The sequence below is a fragment of the Triturus cristatus genome, chromosome 10 (genome assembly GCF_964204655.1).
Source record: "Triturus cristatus chromosome 10, aTriCri1.1, whole genome shotgun sequence".
Lineage (NCBI taxonomy): Eukaryota > Metazoa > Chordata > Amphibia > Caudata > Salamandridae > Triturus > Triturus cristatus.
In genome coordinates, this window is record NC_140593.1 from 150413811 (window position 1) to 150426727 (window position 12917).

The window sequence follows — 12917 nt, forward strand, 5'->3', positions numbered from 1 at the left end:
TTATCCGAGAGTTATGAAAAACAACAGTCCGATCTTGTAACGCCCATTCCCAGCAAAAATAATGGAAGCATGCATCGCTCAAGCGCTGTGTAGATTCTTACAGACAACCGCCTTTCTTCATCCTATGCAAACTGGTTTCAGAGCTGCTCACAGCACTGATTTGGTGATAACAGCGGTGGTAGATGAACTTGGATGTGATCAGGGATGGAAGGTGGTACTGGTTCTTTTCGATCTCTACGCTGCCTTTGACACCGTTGACCATACTATTTTGATCGATCATGTAGTGGTGTCAGAGGTGCTGGACAAATCCCTAGAGTGGGTCAAGTCTTTTCTAGAAGGTCGAACACAATCAGTTAGGCTTGGAAATTTTACCTCCCACGCGATTGGACTTGAATGTTGGGTCCCATAGGGATCCTCCCTTTCACCTCACTTGTTTAACTTGTATATGAAACCACTAATGGCTGCTTTAACAATATCAGGCTCTCGAGTCTGATATTGTTAAAGCATATAACATATATATAAACAATATTGATGATATTGCAGATGATTCTCAATTAATATTCTTCATGGTACACTCTGGTAGCACAGGAAAAGTTCCTAAATACTATGAGATTCATCACCTGCTGGATTGCTAGAAATCTGCTGAAACTTAAATGCTGATAAAACAAAAATCATCCTCTCCTTTGCTTTAAAATAACTGACAGGCAGCTACTTACAGTATCCCAAAAAGTCTTGATCGCGATACTGTAAGTAGCTGCCTGTCAGTTATTTTAAAGCAAAGGAGAGGATGATTTTTGTTTTATCAGCATTTAAGAATAGAGGTAAGCCCTGAAACTATTATTACAGGTAGATTGGAGCTACAAGGTAAGGGCTTGGATGATAAAACAAAATTGGTGTTTTATGCTATACTGTTGGCCCGCAGGGAAATCTGTAGACTGATTTGACTTGGATTAGAGCCATGAGAAATATAGGCAAACTGGACATGGTAGCTCCCCTGAAAAAGAAACATAAATTTTGGATGTTATTTTTTGAACACTATGGGTGATGGGGTGGGTTATAAGATCTTTAAACTTTGAAATATTGTAAAGATGGAAAAGTTTGGTCCTATGATTAAGTTGCTTTTAATCTTTTGGTGGATTTTGCTTTTGGAAGGCTTGGGTTAAGATGTTGCATCTTTTCTCCTTTCGGCCTTCTAGCTAGCAAGCTCCTTCATATATGAGATGATCAACACCCTAGGGCGCCACAAAGTAAGAAAGGGTGGAAAGCAGCACATGAGGACAAAAAAAATAATAAAAATAAATAATAAAAAAAAAAAAAATCATCCTGATATATCATAGGACTCCTCTCTGGAATGCTAACATCTGGCCTACTGACCTTGGCCCAGCACCCACTCCAGCTGCTTCTGTCAAGATCCTCGGGGTAGTGATAAATGGCAATCTTTTATTTAAAACACAGATAGGAGCGTTACTGTCAAAATGTTCCCTCTTGCTAAAAACCCAGAGGAAGATTGCACATCTGCTGCCGTTTGAAGCTAGGACGTTAATTGTAACTTCAACTCTCAAGTCAAGACTGCATTCTGCTAACTCTAGTGGCCTCCCTCGCACTGCTCTGCATACATTGCAGATCATCCAAAATGAAGCAGAGTGTCTGATTCTTCTTGTTCCCCGTTAGTTGCATTCGATGCCATTGCTTGGAGAGCTGCACTGGCTTCCAGTGCAGGAGTGCGTTTGTTTTCAAATGTGCTGCTTGTTGCTCAAGTGCTTGAATAATACGGGCCCGACCTTTGTGGTGGAAAGAGTGGAGAAGCATATACCTGTTCAGAATCTGAGCTCCAGCGAGGCAAATCGGCTGGTGGTTCCCAGATGTCATAAACATAGGAAAGTAGATCAAAGCTTTTCTGTGATGGACCCTCTACTTCGCACTCTCGAACAGCCAGAATCCGTCTGGGAAAGGACTTTGAGACGTTTTACAAATTGCTAAAAACGTAATTATTTAAACAGGCTTATTGCATTAAGTAACTCTCAAATACGCTTCCACTGCTTAAATATTCAAAGTGCCAAGAAACCAATGGTGAACGTGCATTCTAGAAATATTAATGATAAGAGGATGCTATCCCTAACAGCCTCCCTCGTAAATTCTTAAAACTTTTCATAATCCACAGACTCCCTGCACGGCCGCCAAAGAGGGAATCGCACTCCCAGCCTCTACCTGGTGGCTGGTTCCTGCCACTAGCTTCCCCGAATGGCCTTTTTTCCCTGGTCTCATGGTATTTGGTCATGTCTTCCTTGGGTTCTTTCACCGGCCCAAATTTCCCTTAGAACTGTCTCTCTTTGCTCTTGGGGTACTCCATCCTACTCGACTCTCCACCTCCCCAATATCCCTCCATTGATCCCTCAAATTTGCCTACAGTGTTCATGGATCACAGCAGCCCACCCTCGAGCATGAATGAAAATGCTTCCATCCTCTGGGTATGTGTATTAAATTTCTGGCTCTGGTTTTGTCTTGTGAGCTCTCTTCAACTTTAGGGATTTATAACAAGACCAATCAAAGGAACAACTTAGTGAAAGACCGTCTCAGCCTGTAATCTGCTCGTATTATAAAACCCGTAATATTTGGAACTTGTCCTTAACAGTTCAGCTAACGCTGCATATCTCTTGCACTAAGTTGGAGTTTCCAAAAAGCCTTCACAGGAAAACATGACGGTTGCTTTCCGACCTGAACTGATATTTTCCTATCAAATTGAAACTACTTTTAAATCAGCACATCACATAAACATAGATACCCAAAAGCTAAATAGTACGTGGGAAAATATTATTTTAATTGAAAGGAAAATATGCTAAATAATTTTCTGCTTTTTACTTTGCATTATACATTCATGAACATAGTTTAAAAATATAGATTTACAGAAAAAACACATAGTGAAGATGCAGCTCCGCCAAAAATATTTTAATAATAAACATATGTGATACCTTCTATATATTTCATTATTTTACCACCAAGAATTAAAAATCTATTACAGGCTCTTCAGAAAACCTACCAGAAAATACTGCGGGAGAGAGAGAGTGCGGTAGAAGCCAAATACCAAGCCATGGAGCGAGCAGCAACATTTGAACACGATCGAGATAAAGTCAAAAGGCAGTTCAAGGTGAGTGTTGCAAGCAGTGTGCCCAGCAAAAATTACTATATTGTTATTTACACAATTAAGAAACATACCAAATGTCACCAACTGACAAAACATTGGATTATCAAGAGTCCGCGTTGCACCAGCTTTGGATGCTGTAATTCAGGATCAGAAATACTATAAGTTCTTAAGCTTCCTTAAAGAGTTGCATCTTGCAATATTCTCAAAGTACTTGTTGCTCAGCAGGTGCCCTCAGAAAGGCTGACATGGAGTTTGCTGCTGTAAATTACAGAGAGTTAACCAGGCTTCTAGTTTGGACATTATTTTTAAATTTGGCCATGAAGTTCTATTGCACATGCTCCTAAGCCATAAAAATGAAAACACTTTTCAGAAAATGCCTGACGATATTTCTTTCTTCAATCTACAGCTGCTGTGTTGTATTAGGTCAGCCGCAAGTTACCTCTTTGTGGCATAGGTTAAGCTCAAGAAATAATGAAACCATACCCTAATATTGTAGCATAGGTGCGGTGTTTTGAGCCCTCTGGACCCTTGGAGTGAAATCTAGCAATGATGATTGCTTTACCTATGACCCTCTGAGCTGGGAATAGAAGACATTTAAACACAGCTCTCAGGAACCTAAGACGTCAAATACTTGGTATCCCAAAATACTGAAAGAAGAGGTTGGATAATGTTCTGGGTTCAAAGGCCTGTGATGTTTTCTGCTTCGTAACTTATGGCAATTGTTTTGGTGCCTTTCAATTTGAGAATGTTGAAGCCCATCCATGGTTCACGCTATAAGATATCTTGAAAAAATAAGCTATCTAGATCCTCATGGTTGTCATGCAAATCAGCATCTGTGACAGACATACACAACAGTGCTCCATTTCATCTAGTAAAACCTACATTTGCCACAGGGGTTTATACATGTCCTGATCAATATAAAATAGTTCAATCATTGGATAGAGGACTGTATGTCCTGCTGTGACTGGGGAGGCTCAGTACAGTCAGTAGAAGAAAGGGACAGTAGGTTATCAAAGAAATGGCTAGCTGGCTTTTCAGCTTATCCTGCTGGGCTGTGACTTAATTAAATAGCAACAGCCTTGTGCATTGTGATCCGTGTGCATGTGTTTGTGTTGTCTCATGGCATCTGACCATTAAATTAAGAGCGCTTTCCACGTTCGGTCTGGGTCAAAGGAGTTCTTCACAGTCTTAACTTAATGATGGCAAAAGCATCATGGACAACATGCAAGAGTGAACAAAATACAGAAAGAGAGGGTTGAGAAAATACCAGCACCGTTATGGGTGAACCAAAAACAGGTAAAAGACAGTTGAAATAAAGGTGAATTCTCTGGTCCCAGCCAAAGGCTCCAACCTTTAGACAACATGCAGCAACCTGTTAGAAACATTTTAAGAGATTAAAATTCTATAGGAGTGTGTCACCAAGATGCCAAAGAGGACCGATTGGTTTTGAAAAATATCTGTTGGAAAAGCATCTCTTACAAAGGTGCCACTTTCGTGTATGTCAAGTGTGACGTAGGCAAGGATCCAATGTGAAATAGACTCCTTGCTAATGAGTGCTACATATGTGTACATTCTACAATGCTAAGATTTCCTCTCACCGGTCCAAAACTACTTTTAGATCTTAGTAACCGGGTGGCTTCTTGGTAACCTGTTTGTTGATGCAGTGATATGGCTATGCTTCTCACACTCCATTAAACTGTAACCAAGGAAGCTGAATATGCAATTGAATCTATCAATTGGTACCCTAAGTTTCTCTGTAGAAACCAAATCTTGGCCTATCTCTGTATGGTGTCGTGGGAATGAATGTCTAGCTTGTAACTCTGTATTCCCATCACACACGTTTCTAGTAGGTGCCTGATTACTTCTTCAAACAAAAGCATGCATTCATTCAAGACTGCTCATGCACAATGGGAGAGGTGCATAGATGGTTAGTAAATAGTATGTTGGCCATGATTTTATGGGGTTCTTGTTGATCACAGTAATTTTATTGTGTGGATGTATGCGTTGTGATTATTCAAGGATTGGGGAGCAAAAGCAAGTCACTCCACCCTGAATTTGAGTTTGCCCACATTTTTTTTTTTTAATGGATGATGATGCTAGTTTTTCCTGGAGGCAGTGTTCATTTAGAGAAGAACCTTGTGTGATATGTTTTCAGGGATTCCCATTTTATGAGCTTTAGAAACGTATTCATGTAGCATACTGTTTTGAACTGAAGTTGTGTTAAGATTTATGGACTTTTTTTTGTCCTGCCCAGCGATTTGCAGAATTAGTCATGGTGAAAATATCCACTTCTATACAAAATACAAGACGTTTTTAAAATTTGTTAATTATTTTCTCCAGAGTGGCTCTTAATGTCAACATCTGTCATTACCTAGCTCCCATAATAAGTGTAGGAATAGTCCATAATGACTTACATAGCACAATTTGAAGGTATGCCAAGTTGAAGCCAAAGGAACAATCCAGTTCCAGTTCTCAGCAGTTGGATATCTAATTCTAAGGATATGTACATGTGATCTTTCCATTGTAGAAGCTGCTGCTTTCCGAGTATTTTGAAGTATGGGTAAAACAAAAGATCAGCACTTCCTTTGATTTCTCATCAGTGGACAAAACATTACGTCTCGATCTTTCCTCCTCGAACCTATCATGTGAGGAGGCTTCAATACTTCCATAGACCATTCTGTACAATATTTCTTTCTTTTATTCTTTCTCTCTAAAATTCCCTTTTTGGTAGACCTAAGTATTAAACGTACCAAGAAGAGACAGGAGGTTTGAGAATAAGGCCTTGAGTGAGGAAGAGAGAATCTAAGTAATGAAATCTCCTTATCGCCTATCATGATCTACATTCTGGGAAGATATACCTAAGTAGCCGGATCAGCTTTGTAAAATCACACACAAATTCAGGGACGGCGTCCATAATGCTTCTTTCCTGTGTATTTTTATTGAAACCAGCGTGATTACTTAAGTGTGTAAAACCAAAGCCAGCACCCAATACCCAAAGAATGTCCTCCACACCCAACTGGGCAGTGTGAGACAAAAGTCAGAGGAGACACCTATGTAGCATTCCTACAAATGTTTACAATGGAAATCCTCTTAGTCTTAGAAGCATCCATCCCCCCTTGCTGATCTACCATTTACCTGATCTGGTAGACCCTACCAGAAAGGCCTGGGAGCAGGAAGGGATATTTGTAGTAATGGGATTACTGCTAAGTAATCTAGGGATCACACATAAAGAGTCTCCCATGTGTCTTATAAGAGATAACCCTGGAAAGAAAATGTACTTTAATGAATGAATTGGACATTTAGATGGCACCCACCACCTCTTGCAAGGTCTGTATATACCATTCATCCAGGAGTACCTAGAATACGTAGATTTCATTTTCTAAAGCGGTATTGCCAGATGCGCTTGAACTTTGCTTCTCAAGTGTCAAGGTGGTGAGTGGGGGTGGATATGTTGGCCAAAGGAGGTGGGCCATAACTTTGTCATGGCTATGTGTTAAAGAGGTTCCCGTTTCTTGAAAGGACAGAAATTTGAATGTGCCAACTACATTTAGCTATTTTGTCTGAGTACATAAAGATGTACTGGAAGTCTTTATTGAATTATATAATACAAAAACCAACATTTAAGAAATGTTATACTACTATCTTTTCACTCCCCCCCCCCCCCCCACTTAGAATGTTAAGCATAGTTTTCCCATTTTTCTTAACTGTCACTGATGTTTATGTATAAAGTAATCTAGACTCATATGGGGCAGATGTATCAAGCATTTTTGAGTTTGCAAGAGGGCAGATTCACAGAATCTGCTCGTTTGCAAACGCAAAAATTGCATTTCTGATGCAGCAAACCTAATTTTGCTATTCGGTAACCTGTTACCGAATCACAAAATGGGTTTGCGATTCGGTATTGGGGCGGGCGTGTTTAGGGCATCCCTCCCTAATACTGAATCACATCGGTATGTATGATGTTTTGTGACCACAATTGTGGTTGCAAAACATTCGCATTTTACCACCTACTTTAAGTAGGTGGTACCCATTCGCAAATGGGAAGGGGTCCCCAAGGGATGTTTTCCTTTAAGGAAAACGGCCTGCTTTACAAAAAAAAAATTGCTTTATTGAAATGCAATCGCGGGCATGGTGGTCTGCTGATCTCAGCAGGCCACCATCCCCGTGATTTTTGCGATTCATAGGGGGGTCGCAATTTGCGACCTACCTCATTAATATTCATGAGGTAGGTCATTTGCGACCCTTTAGGAATCACAAAAGATGTACTATACACCTTCATACATTGCAATTTGCAATTTCTTAATTGCGAATCCATATGATTCGCAATTAGGGAATAGCAAAATGCTAGCTACATACATTTGGCCCATACATCCATAATAAACGGGTACATTTTGCTTATATACTTTTTTATTTTTACCGATATCCTTGTTGTATTAATTTGTAAATATCTCATTGGAGGATCTCCACCACTTAGTCATTTGACTTAAGCAAACCAACTCCCTTAACAGTTTGGATCCATTTTTCTTATTGAAGAATAAATAGGCTTTAATTTACAAATCTCAATCCCCTGATATACTTGTGTTGATTCAGTCTAATATAAAAGACTCGAATTAGGAAGATCCTGGTGGGACTGTAGAAGTCTTCTTGCTGGCTGTCAAATACTCCTGCGGGTTGTTCGGGTTCCTGGTCAGGTGGCCAAGCCCCATTTCATCAGAAGTTTAAACTTTCTCCTTGGGGATGATGCTGGTAAGTAGCTCTTTCAAGCTGTAATCACAGGCTCCTAAAAGCCATGGAAGAAAGGAAGGATGAAAACCAAAGCCACAAAAGACTAGAGCTGCATTTTATTTTAAAATGTAATTAAAGACATGTCTGTCAGACTTTACTTCACCTTTTCTGTATTATGTGCATTCTTTTACTTTTCTATTTTATTTCATTGACAGATATTTAGAGAAACTAAGGAGAAAGAGATCCAAGACCTGCTGCGCGCCAAACGGGAACTTGAGGCTAAGCTGCAGAGATTGCAATCTCAGGGGATCCAGGTGTTTGATCCAGGAGAATCTGATTCTGATGACAATTGTACAGATGTCACTGGTAACCACTTGTTTCTTTATTATTTGTGCTAAGACTTTGCCGTGGTCACTAAGAAAATCTCTTGCCTTTTAAATGCCTGCCACTTAGACCATTTTCCTTGTCCCACTACCTAACCCTGCACTCACTTTGAAACCCAATACTTTTTTCTCTTTCTAAAAAAATACAATGAAGCAAATGTGCTATGATACTAAGTCAGATAACTCCTTAGTTGCTGAGTTTAAAAAAAAATTCAAAATCTGAGCCTAAAACCCATTATCCAAACAGTAAGGGTAGCACTTAGGTAAAGCCGATAGTAGAGTTTGCTGGTGCTATTAGTTTAAATGACCAGAACATTATAAACCAATGAGGTCTGTTAGTCATTGTCCAGGATTTAACTGATCTTACTGATTTTCGGTCGGAACAGATATAGGTCTATACCCACTATGACATAACCAAATGTACCAAACTTTAGGGGCTGAACCGGTATAACGACCTGTAGTGGCTGAAATGTCCTTTTTCTGCTTCATCTGTGGCCCTGAAGAGCACCCACGTTGACCCAATGTTTCACCTTTTGTAACTAAGAACTGGTATTTGGTATTAAGGCTCAATCACATAAACAGTGTCTTCAGAACAATAATAGCAAGGAAAACCATTTCATTAGTTCCTCAATGTAGATGGCTTACTACCAGCGTGGAGTATTCTCGCTTTGGCTGAAGTGTGACGGTTCAGAAACCCCCAAATCTCAATGGAATTAGAAGGAACAGATATGGGCACCCTAAAGGTATTCAGCTGATTGGGGTGGCTGCAGAAATATCAATAATATTGCAATGAAAGAGTCCCTGTGGCTTCGTGACACAGATGGTGCTTATCTCCGATCTTTTGTCTTGCTTCCCAGCAGCTAGGTTGCAGGGATCTTATTGCTTCTGGGTACTCTTACTTCCGTATACTGTCCCATACATAGATCTTCTGTCCGCTTGAGATTTTGCAGATCTTCGAGAGGTCAGTGAAGCTCAGCTCTACACAGGGCAGGACAGATCTTCTTCTTTGACAGGTCAAAGGACAGAAGTCTCTAGGAATCCAAGCATGACCCCATTCTGATAGGGAATTCATAGTCCAGCAGAGGTTCTGTCTTTGGTAATGTGTCTCCTCTGGGCTGATATACAGTGTCTTGATGGAGTCCTATCAATGTATGAAAGTCGCTAGTTTATCCTCCTTTGGTGGCCAGAACAGAAAGTCTGAGGCGACCATTATATTTTGTGCAAAATTCAAAGGCTTCTCTCAGTTAGATAGACGTGCATCTTCCTGATCTGTTTCCAGTTTTCGCTGATGTTTGGAACAGGGACTCTGTTCCGGCTAGTTCAAAGCCCAAAAAGCAGACCACCATCGTGGGCCAGCAGCACAGTAAGCGAGGGTCCGGGAGCTTGAGGGATGCAGCAGAATTCATACTGAACTAAGGAAGGGGATAGGACGTGTCCCCATACCCAACAGGTAAGACTGGTTTTGGTAAGGGGGCCCAGAGCACAAGAAAGTGTACAAGAGTCTTATCACCAGACAAAGGACTACATATAGTGAGCTCAATGTCTTGGACAACCATGCACACAATGTCACAGGGGCCAACACCATTAATTCGGTTGCAGTAAAACTCTGATACAGATAAAGACACAGATGGTATAGAAATATCTCACATATGCTCCAGTTATGAGGATCGATAAGCAACTCCATGTATTGGAGCCTGGATTGATCTGTACAGGGTCGAGCATTTCACTGAGAATAACAGTTGCAAAGCGATAACCTATTAAAATAGTAGAAGCTGGAATACTGTGAGGAGGATTATAGTTTGGGAAGAAGAGATGATGCTTGGAGGTCATTGGTGCTGAGAGGTGGTTTATAAAATATAAAAGAGTAATGAAACTGCTATGATGCGAAAAATAAATACCTGCATCGGGCCATTCGGACACAGACTGACAAATGTCTAGTTTTTAGGTGACCCCTTATATAGAGGGTCTGTGTCTCCTTTAATTTATTATTAGACAAAAATGTGGTTCACTGTATTAATGCCAGAGTAATAACATTACAACTTTAAGTGAGATATCTGCAGTTGCTGAGGAAGAAAAGAAGATGGACTATAGTAGCTGTTTTTGTCAAGTATGGGCAACTGCAGTGCTGCCCATAGTTGACAAAAAGTTTCTATTGATTGAGCTATGCAAGGTCCACAATCAGATGGAGTGGAAGGGGGTCACCAGGAATCTATAGTAGGCTGCAGAATTGGAGAGGATAGCTAACACATGCTTGTTCTCAGTTCAGAAAGGTCTCAAGAATTGTAAATCTCCCCTGTTTCATGTATCAAGCTCTTACCTTCACTCTGGTGAACATTCTAAATGAAGAGAACCTCATATTTCTTTGAGGTGTACCACAGTTTGCTTCTGCACAACTTATGGTCCTGTAGCATGTGTGGTACAGTCCCACCCATACTGCCATATTTAAATGGTCACATGGGTTTGGCCACGTGTAATTAGTAGATCCAGAGTCATGTGGTGCACCTAGGTCATGTTGCATAGTGACACATTGAGGGCACATGTCATTTGGACCGGGGAGGGCTAGAATATGATGCATGATACATAGAACTAGATGACTGAGCATCCTTAAATTGCTGAATAACCTACTTTATGTGACTGTTCACTGCAAAGGAGGAGTGTGTGTGTGTCTTTGTCTGAACTTAAGGCTAGAATGCATTAAACGAAAGACAGAATGTGCAGCTTCAATGCAGGGAAAATGAAACATTTTGTAAATAAAATTAATGTATAGTGTTTGTGGATCCCCCCGCCCCCAAAATGAGGATTTCTTGTTTTCTTGAAAATAAAGTGTGTGCAGTACTTCAGCTGAGAAAATGCGTGCATTACTCCCTTCAAAAAAACGTAGTTGTCCTGTGTTCCTCAAATGGTAAAGAATGCAATCAGCTACCACCTCTTTTAATAACCGCTGATGCCTACAGACCAGATCACAATGTTTTGCTGTTTTGTTCAGGTTAGTGCCAGAAGTGGAGGAAGAACCCCTCATAAAAGTGAGCAAATGTAGTTATGGGCTCAGTGCCATTTTGCTCTAATCACAAGCAGTGGCCAGTTAGCCAGGTTAGTGCTGCTCTTATTGTATCAAATTGGTGGTGGAATTTAGAGTGGAAAAAGTTTTAACATGAATGCATCACCAACATGGCATATTAAGATTATCAGCAGCTCGTATGGTGTCCAAGATTCCTCACAGCACAACTTCAACCGATACTTGCTGACCATCTGGAGATGATTGTGTGCGTGCTGAGCATATAGTGCCAGCTCCCTTGAATCAGTTGTCATTATTCTTCATTGGCATGAGCTTCTTAGATAGAGCTGTACTTTAGCTTCTCCCTAGAGGGCCACAAGTCACTGTTTGCCATGGGTACCTCCAAGGAAACCATCTCCTGCATTGGACTTTGGAAAGACACTACGCTAACACGTGATTCGTTTGACTTCTGTAGGTCTAAACCATCATCTGAGCCCCTGTATTGCACTACCAGGGAATACTTACCTATAGACATTAGCTGAATGAGAGACTTAAAGTACCAAATTATGTTGGATTGTGCAAATAAGAAGAAAGGTGATGGGGCTAATAATGCTGCCATCTGATTCTGAAATCCACATTTGCAGCCCATAAGTAATTTTTCTGTTTCAGAAATGGATACTTAAAGATAAAGCTAACCTGCGACCTTATCTGCATGGCAGTTATCCACCACCCCAAAATGAAGCTGCAGTTCACATAATTCCAGCAGCGGCTCCTCCGCTAAGGCAGAGGAGAATCGCCCCACTGCTTTTCAGCACTGCAAACAAGGAAAAATAAAATGATAGTAACACAATGTTATTATCATTTTACTTTTCAGTGCGAGCTAGGTTGGGGCTGAGCAGGGCTACCAGAGTTAGGGAGGAGTACATGTGTGTAGTTAAGTGCATGATAGTTTGACCGACCGTCTTGGGCAGCTAAACAGTCATGTGCACTTAGCATGTTCTCCACCAGTGAAGAACATGCACAGGTTCCCACTCCCTGTCTAAGCGCCAAATCAGCCCACAAAGACCAATCGTGACGCTGCTGTCGTGCTGGTGACAGCAGCGTCGTGATTGGCTATGGTGAGCCTGTATGCTTCCTGCTTCCGGGAGTCAGGAAGAGAAGCGGAGAAAAGACGATGGAGGAGATACGACGGCCAGGCAGAGTCAAGTATTATATATTTTTATTCACCCTGCCACCCTCATTCCATGAAAGCCACCACTGCATAATTCCTATAGGAGCCGTTGTGTAAATGCCCAGTGGAAGGTGGTCGTTGCTTGAAAATGATATTTTACTTTGTATTTACTGTACAAGTTAAAAAAAATTATTTATAGGATTGAAGGTCGCCGACCATGGATCAACCACCTTTTGCAGACCCCCTGCTGTTCTGCAAATCTCACACGCTTAGAAAATAGATTAATGGCATTTTTTAAAAAATGGAACGTGGGGCGTTATTTAATAATTGTTAATTACTTTATGGCTCTGTTGGGTTTTCTCAGTGTAAAAAAATATTCTTGTCCTATCTGCACTGGATTCGCTCAATGACTAGAAAGTGACCAAATACCACCCACAACTAGTCAAAAATGCAGTGTAGTTGATACCTGTTGGCACATGTGTGTCGGATTTCCTCTTTAGT

At 40.8% G+C, this 12917-nt stretch overlaps 1 protein-coding gene across 1 annotated transcript in view; it reads left to right on the forward strand.

Moving 5' to 3' along the window:
- Nucleotides 1-12917, forward strand: part of NPHP3 (nephrocystin 3) — a 342323-nt gene that overhangs the window by 27095 nt on the left and 302311 nt on the right. Inside the window, exons 3-4 of the mRNA XM_085630683.1 lie at nucleotides 3020-3145; nucleotides 8083-8233. Coding sequence (XP_085486809.1) covers nucleotides 3020-3145; nucleotides 8083-8233 — 277 coding nt within the window. The remainder of the gene's footprint in view (nucleotides 1-3019; nucleotides 3146-8082; nucleotides 8234-12917) is intronic.